General features: G+C 39.1%; 1 protein-coding gene across 1 annotated transcript; it reads right to left on the bottom strand.

The window, feature by feature from the left end:
• On the bottom strand, positions 1-957 carry LOC144228591 (olfactory receptor 6M1-like). Its single transcript, XM_077760474.1, has one exon. The coding sequence runs from the start codon at positions 946-948 to the stop codon at positions 1-3; it is 948 nt and encodes a 315-aa protein (XP_077616600.1). The 5' UTR covers positions 949-957.
• Between the last annotated feature and the right edge of the window lie 7,801 nt (positions 958-8,758).

The raw sequence follows: 8,758 nt of genomic DNA on the forward strand, positions 1-8,758 counted from the left end.
TTATGTTCCCTTGGAATGTGGTGGAACTATCCTGCTAACTGACTCTTTCAAGACTTCCTTTACCTTTTCATTCCTCAAGCTATAAATGAAGGGGTTCAGGAGAGGGGTCACCATTGTAGTGAGGACAGCCGTCACTTTGTCAAAATCCAGTGAATGGCTCTGGTTGGGCCTCACATACGTGAAGATGGAGCTGCCGTAGGCAATGGAGACGACCGTGATGTGAGAAGCACAGGTGGAAAAGGCCTTCTGACGTCCTTGGGCTGAGGGGATGCGCAAGATGGTAGAGATGATGTAAGTGTAGGACGTGGTGGTGAGCACCAGTGAACTCAGGACCACGAGGGAAGATAAGAGGAAGTTTATCATCTCAATAAAGTGGGTATCAATACAGGCCATCTGCAGTAAAGGGGCAATGTCACAGAAGAAATGACTGATTTCTCTAAAACAGAAGGGCAGTCTGGACACCACAATCGTTGGGCACAGCACTGAGAGGAAGGCTCCCACCCAGCAGCCCAGAAGCAGTAGGAGACAGACCCTACTGTTCATGATGATGGTATAGCGCAGGGGGTTACAGATGGCCACGTAGCGGTCAAAGGACATCACCGCTAGGAGGAGAAACTCCACTGTCCCCAGAAAGAAGTAGAAATAAACTTGAGTGATGCAGCCAGCAAAAGATATGGTTTTCTTCTTTTCTAAGAGACAGGCTAGCAACTTTGGGGCAATAGTAGTTGTGAACAAGATGTCCAAAAATGACAAATTACTAAGAAAGAAATACATTGGTGTCTGGAGACGATTATCGGTCCATATTAAGGAAATGATGATAATGTTTCCCGTTATAGTGAGCATATAAACCAGCAGGAGAATGACAAACAGCAAGACCTGAATCTCCTGGATGACAGGAAAGGAGACCAAGGTGAATTCAGTCAAGGTAGTCTGATTTCTCATAGCCATGTCAACTGGAAGGGGAAGAAACAAAGAAAATGTAGAATCTTTGAAGATCTCTTTCCGGTTTTTCTACGATCTTACTAAATATAGATTAGAGAAAACATTCAAGAGGGTGTGGTCCTGTGTCCCGTATCATGTGGCCTCAGGCAAATCAAATTAGCTTGCTTGGCCTCAGTTCTCATCTTCATAGTTGATGGGTTGGAAAAAATTTTTCTATGGTCCCTTTAAACTTTAACTTTTCAATTTCTACTACATGTATATATTTCTTCTCTTTATTTCCTTCCTTAAATCCAAATCTGTGCAAGTTAACTGAAGTGTATAATTAACTGAAATTCACTCAAGTCATTTTGATCGTGGTATATTTTAATCTTTAATAATATGGATATCTTAGCCGATAGCCTCATATCATACTTTATCAAGGAAAGAGAAGTCATCAGATGAAAATTCTGTTACCGTTCCTGTATCAAGGCTGACCAGCATATTATGATCTGAATGAAGAATCCTTTTAAGTCATGACAAGAGTCGGATCAGACACACTCTCTGAGATATTGCTCATTATGTCAAAAGCTAGGAGAGGTGTCTGGATTCATGTTATAAAAAACAAACAAAGAAACAGTAGGAAGGACTGAGGCCGGGCAGTCAGGTCAGAGCTTCGGTGGCTGGAGTTGGAGCCTGAAGACCCAATAGCCAAGATCAGGATGGCTGGCATATGAATCAGCCAAAACAGAGAATTGGTAAGGGAAACACAGAGAACTGATGAAACAGGGAACCAAAGCAAAAGATTTGTACCGACAAGCCTCAGTGAGGAGAAGGGTTGCCCTGTGATCATATGTTTAAGGAGACATTTCTATGGCACATCCAGCGCTGGAACATCAGCAAAGCTGGAAAAGCAAACCTGAGACTTCCTCTCTGAACCAAATGTGAAGCAAGAAGGTGAAGGGGTCCTGGGTGAGGCATGCCGAACGACAGGAGGAGAAGCAAATCCCTTCCAGAAGAAAAATTCCCCAACATAGCCACCAAGAACTCCCAGGCATTAAGAAGAAACAAAGAACTTTTGGACAAAGATTTCCAAACATGCTAACAATTGCACTGCTATAAATGAGAGTAGAAAAAAAGAAATGATAGAGATTCAGCACAAGGACAACAGAATTTGGAATTGTTAGATGTGTTATATAGGACACTTATATATGGAATATTTCAAGAAGTAAAGGATGCAATTTTAAAAGTGAGAATGCCACAAGAATCAAGGCTTTTAAAAACTACCAAATTGACTTTTTAAAAAGACCCAGTGTTGGGAGCCTGAGTGGCTCATTCAGTTGAGCATCTGACTCTTGACTTCAACTCCCAGGGTTGTGGGATTGAGCCCCACATCTGTCTCCGTGCTGACAGCTCAGAACCTGGAGCCTGCTTCAGATTCTGTGTCTTTCTCTCTCTCTGCCCCTCCCCCACTCATGCTCTCTCTCTGTCTCTCTCTCTCTCAAATAAACATTAAATAAATAAACAAAAAATAAAAATAAAAAGACCCAGTGGAACTTACAGAATTAAAAAAAAAAAGATTATTGTGGAAGTAACAATTCAATTGTTTCAGGTGAGGTTAGATGGGATAAACAATGGATCAGATGTAATGTAAAACACCTTGTTGTACACCTGAAACTAATGTAACGTTGTGTGCCAACTGTACTCAAAAATGAAACAAAAAGAAAACCCTTCTTCTTAGGTCATCTCATGCCCCCTAAAATTAAAAAAAAAATGGATTAGCAAATAGGCAGATCTATCTAAAGAATTTCTCTTTCATGAAACAGAGATAAGCTTGCAAAATATGGAAGAGTGTGCAAAGGGATGGAATTTAGTTTTTAAAAATAACAATGGAATGGGAACATTTATATGTGTATTCTGTGTCCTGCAGGAGAGAACACAGGAAGTGAAGCTGGATAGTAGTTACAGACAGAGTCAGAGCACAAAAGGGAAGACATGAAAATCAGCAAGAAAGGGTAGATCAGCAGTGAGCATGACCTGTTCGCTTCCGCACAGCAGCAATGCAAGGCAAAAATTAGTTAAATAATATCTCTAAAGTGTGGCAAGAAAGCAACTGCCAACTCAGGTAATCCAGGAAGATTCTCTTCCATTGTAAAATAAATCTATTTTAGATAAAAGCTTCAGGAATTTACTATCAAAGGACAAATGATACAGTAATTTCAAAATATAATTCAAGAATAAAGAAAATAATGGAGATCATTTAAGGTATAAAGAGGAATAATAAAGACATGAAATGGTAAACATGTACATAAATCTAAACAGAAATTCTTTGTAGAAAGTAATAACAGTGTTGGGGGCGCCTGGGTGGCTCAGTTGGTTGAGTGTCTGACTTCAGCTTAGGTCATGATCTCGTGGTTCATGGGTTTGAGCCCCACATCGGGATCTGTGCTCACAGCTCAGGGCCTGGAACCTGCTTTGGAATCTGTGTCTCTATCTCTCTGCCCCTCTCCCGTTTGTTCTCGTTCTCTCTCTCTCTCTTTTTCTCTCTCTCAAAAATAAGTAAACATTAAAAAAAATTTTTTTAAAGTAATAACTTGAATTTCTGGAGTTAAGCTAGAATTGGCATATGGATGATGACAGGAAAAAAGTGTGGAGAGGAAAATTGGAGCCAAAGCCTTCTTGTATCATTTGTGAGGGGATGAAACATTGTTTTCTTTTAGTTTTTGTTTGTTCGGTTGGTTGGTTGGTTTTAGAAGGCTCCATGCGCAGTGAGATTCCCAAAGCAGGGCTTGAACTCACCACTCTGAGCTCAAAACCTGAGCTGAGATCAAGAGTTGGACGCTTAATTGCTGAGCCACTCAAGCACCTGTCTTTTAGGTTTTAAGGTAAAAAAGCCTAAAAAAATTTCTAGGGTATTCACTGAAAGAATAGAAATAAGTAGATAACTTCCAAATTTATGGAAAGGCAAAAATGATGTAAGGAAAACAAAACTCAACTATAACAAAGATATAAATAAATACCAGCATTCATAGCAATCCATCAATTCCCCCCCCCCAAAAAAAGAAGAAATAAATTATGGAAAAAGAAACATAGAAAAATAGTTCTCACATATCAATTTTCACAGTAAAGAAAACTGAACTAAATTCTTTAAAGACAGACGTTTGTAATACTATATAAAAAAGAACAATTCCTGTTGTATTCTATTTATAAGAGATATAAAAGGCAAGAACATAGAAAAATTGAAAATAAAAGGATTTTTTTAGAAAGATATGCCAAACATATACTAATCCCCAAGAAAATTAATGTGGCTAAGCAAGTGTCCCCCACTGTTTGAAAATTTCCATTTTGCCACTTCATTTTCATGGACAATATATTGTACCCGTTCTTGCTATCTTAAAGGAATCCAGAAATTCCATGAGAATTTTCGTGTTTGTTTTTCAGGGAGCCAAGCCATTGCAGAGGCAGCACCCACGCTGAGCAGAGTGGCGCCACCAAGCGTTTTTCCCAAGGAACTACACTCAGCGCCTCAGCATTGAACTCCGCTTTGAACTGTGGCTGCCAGTATCTGTTCTTTATCTTGATTTATTTTGTGCATCTCTTAACAAGATGTGTCCTAAAGGTGATAAAAAAAAAAAAACCTAAGAGAGGTTATATTTGGCGTCCTGGAATGCTCAAAAAAGTACCCATATAAATTAATGGTAATTGCTTCATTTTCTGCCATTTTGGCTTACAAAAGATTTCATAGGAATGAATGCTCTATTTCTGGAGAGTGGGGACATCTGTATTAATAACTGACAAAATAGTAAGACAAAATGTGGCATTAGGGATTGACAGGGCCACTGTTTGATTTTAAAAATTTCAATTCATCATTAACTCATTACCCTTTTAAATACATAGATATTTAGTAACCAGCTTCAACACACATAAAGAAAAAAAAATCCCAGAGCTGTAAGATCAAAGTATCATCATAGTGGAAGAATTCAGTACATAAACTTATTTTATAATATTTTTAAAAGTTTATTTATTTTGAAAGAGAGAGAGAGCGTGAGTGAGCAGGGTAAGGGCAGAGAGAGGGGAGACTGAGCTTCCCAAGCAGGCTCCATGCTGTCAGCACAGAGCCTGACGTGGGGCTTGACTCATGAACTGCGAGATCATGACCTGAGTTGAAATCAAGAGTCAGATGCTTAACCAACTAGGCCACCAGGCACACTTATTTTATAATATTTTAAATTCTAAAACATTTGTGCATGTGTGTGTGTGTGTAACAACCTCAGCAAGTCACTGTTTACATGAACAATTCATTAAACACACAAAGAATTTTATGTGACCCCTTTTGCGAGTTACTGAGGCTTACCTCTTTCAAAGTTTAGCCAAGATTCCTATGCATGTGTTAGTATTCCTTCTAGCCATATAAACTTGTTCCCTGCTGACTGGACTATAGACAAAACAGGTCACTGAACTTGAACTGAAATCTGAAAATAATTAAATATTTGATCTTTTAACAATCTCTGTTAAATTCTAGATCTCAGTCTCATTAGTATCGTTTATATTCCCCTTCATTTCCGTGGGTCAGTTCATACAAATACAAATTACTCTGAAATCCTTTCACAAACCCTAAATATCTGAAATTGTGGATGAGTCTTTAAAAACTCAAATAGGGGCGCCTGGGCGGCTCAGTCGGTTAAGCATCCGACTTCGGCTCAGGTCATGATCTCACAGTTTGTGGGTTTGAGCCCCGCGTCGGGCTCTGCGCTGACTGCTAGCTCAGAGCCTGGAGCCTGCTTCAGAGTCTGTGTCTCCCTCTCTCTCTCACCCTCCCCTGCTCATGCTGTCTCTCTCACTCTCTCAGAAATGAATAAAACATTAAAAAATTAAAAAAAAAACCTCAACTAATGTCTCAAGTTTCACGTGTAAGCTGAGCGATATAGTGGTAAGTGTGGTTGTGGTTGGAAGGTGGTAGCATGAGTTCTGGTCCCCTGATTTCTAGATGTGGCTTTAGTTCTCTCACTTGTAAATGAAAATGCCATAAATATCTTCTGCTTAGGATGACAGTGAGGGCTGGAAGGACAAAACGTTCTTATCAGCGAATAACTAACAGGACTTGACGCATCTTGCTAAAAAGCAAACAAAATAAACAAGACTGTGAGCAGTGGATGGAAATAAAGGACGCACCTATAAGGATAAAACATGAAGAGAAAAATATTGACAACTCCATCTCCATGGGTAATAAAAATGCAAAAATATTGTTAAGTACTTATTTTGAGAGACAGAGAGAGCAAGTGGGAGAGGAACAGAGAGAGAGAGACAGAGAATCCCAAGCAGGCTCCATGCTGTCAGCACAGAGCCCAGCGTGAGGCTCGAACTCACAAACAGCGAGTTCATGACCTGAGCCGAAACCAAGTCGGACACTTAACCGACTGAGCCACCCAGGTGCCCCAAAACGTAAAAATATTAATATGCAGTGGAGATGTGGTAACACAGACCTTTACTAAACCTGCTTGACTTTGTCCACAATAAAATTTGTGTGAAGATCCCTAAACTATTTGACCTTGTAAGCCACACTGCTTCCTGCATATGCATCTTTTTAGCATATCTTTTTATCATAACAATAAAATAGAAGATATTCTTTATACCCTGAAGACAGTTAAAAATTGACCCCACAATTTTCAGCATCTGTTTTTATATTTAAATATAAAAAGATGGGGCACATGGGTGGCTCAGCCAGTCGAGCATCCAACTCTTGATTTCAGCGAACCCTGTATTGGGCTCTGTGCTGACAGTGTGGAGCCTGCTTGGGATTCTCTCTTTCTCTCTGTCCCTTCCCCACTCGTGCTCTCTCTCAAAATAAATAAACTTAAAAAGAAACATAGAAAGAACTTTAATTTTTCAGAATTGCATTTGTTTTATTCCTTCTAAATGCTGTATGATAAAAAGTTTTCCCCTCTGGTTTGGATTTCTTGGAAAATTTCACAATATTGGCTGCCCAGGGGTCGTTGTACAAACTTACTGCTTCTTCCTCTGCAAAAGTCAAACCATCTATGCTTAGAATGTTTAAGTTGTGGGGAACTCACTGCTAATTCATGTATCTTATTTCATATTTGATTGTCTCTGACCCTTTGAAAATCCTTTATTAACCTGAGGTAATACCTTTTTTCCATCTACTTCCACCCGTTGTTCCTAGTACTAGACTGAGGCTTGTTCAGACAAAGTCACTATTCTCATCTCCTCAAAACACCTTGATTTCTCCTTTTTAGGTTTCAAGTCATGCTGTGATACTAGCTAACATACACTGAGTTCTTGGTATTTTGTGCCAGTCACTCAGTTAGCCTCTTAAAAAGCTTTAAGTGGCATCAGAAAAGAATGTGTATTAGGGCAACTGGGTGACTCAGTTGGTTAAGCGTCCGACTTTGGCTCAGGTCATGATCTCACAGTCTGTGAGTTCGAGCCTCGTGTCGGGCTCTGTGCTGACAGCTCAGAGCCAGGAGCCTGCTTCTGATTCTGTATTTCCATCTCTCTCTGCCCCTCCCATGCTTGCACTCTGTCTCTGTCTCTCTCAAAAATAAACAAGCCTTAAAAAAAAAACAACAGAAAAGAATGTGTATCAGCTATTTCTTAAATGCAGTATTTTCTTGCTAATTTTTAGATTTGGAGGTTTTGTTTCCACACAACCTTTTTGGTTTGAGCTGTTTCTGATAGATGAGTATTAAATCATCCCTATGATTGATTTTGACTTTGTCATATTCTCCTGGTAGTTGTTTTAATTTATTCAAGGCTCTGCTCTTTCATAGGTATAAATTGAACAACCTTCTGAAGTAGGAGGTAGGTGTGGCTGTGGTCTACATTTTGCACATGAAAAAACTGACATTTACAGAGGTTGAAAAACTTACCCAAAGTCCCATAGCTAGTGTGTGGCAGGGCCAGATTGAAATACGGTCTGTCTGACTCCAAAGACGCATTCTTTAGAGATAAGCATAATGTAGACTCTTATCCCACTTTTGTAGAGAGAATAAAAAGGTCTGAGTGGACTGAATGAGGGGTAAGACACATAAAGTCAAACCAAGACACAGCTCTCTAGTTCAGCCAGGACAGAAATGTTACTGTCACCTCATGTTACGAGTCTGGAAATGCTAGTCTTGCTACTTTGACTAATTGAATAACCATAATATTTTAGATTCAGAAAAATCTCATGATTAGGAGAGATATTTAGGATTATGTAGTTCTGTCAACGTCTAAATATCACATCCTTCCCAAATATTTCTCTCCCTGGAGAGACTTACTATATATAGCTAGCCTGTTTTATCTTTGTACAGTTCCACATAAAACGTCATTACATTGACCTGGAAGCTGATTACCACTTGTTTTCTGTATTTATTCTGAAAACTCTGAATCCTTTTAAGATAAATGGAACTTTGAATCTCTACCTTTTTTTTTTTTCTGTATCTGGGATGTGATGAGTCCTTTCTGTTATGAAAATAGGCCACGAATCAGCAGTAATATTTGAAGCTCTTGCTTGCTCTCAAGGATTTAATTGAGGATAGCTCTTGGGAATAGGAGGTGAAATAGGTTAATTACTATTTTGTAATCAAAGAATTTTAATCATGAAAAACCAATCACGATCACAAAGTTTAGTTGGAGATGCCAAACAGACATATTCAGGGCTCCAGGGGAATTATCCCAGNTCTCTACCTTTTTTTTTTTTTTCTGTATCTGGGATGTGATGAGTCCTTTCTGCTATGAAAATAGGCCATGAATCAGCAGTAATATTTGAAGCTCTTGCTTGCTCTCAAGGATTTAATTGAGGATAGCTCTTGGGAATAGGAGGTGAAATAGGTTAATTACT

This window comes from Crocuta crocuta, unplaced genomic scaffold (assembly GCF_008692635.1).
Source record: "Crocuta crocuta isolate KB4526 unplaced genomic scaffold, BGI_CrCroc_1.0 scaffold335, whole genome shotgun sequence".
In the NCBI taxonomy this organism is placed as follows: domain Eukaryota; kingdom Metazoa; phylum Chordata; class Mammalia; order Carnivora; family Hyaenidae; genus Crocuta; species Crocuta crocuta.

What these genes read in the sequence shown, in the direction of transcription:
- LOC144228591 (XM_077760474.1), bottom strand. Translation starts at nt 948, where the DNA reads ATGGCTATGAGAAATCAGACTACCTTGACTGAATTCACCTTGGTCTCC.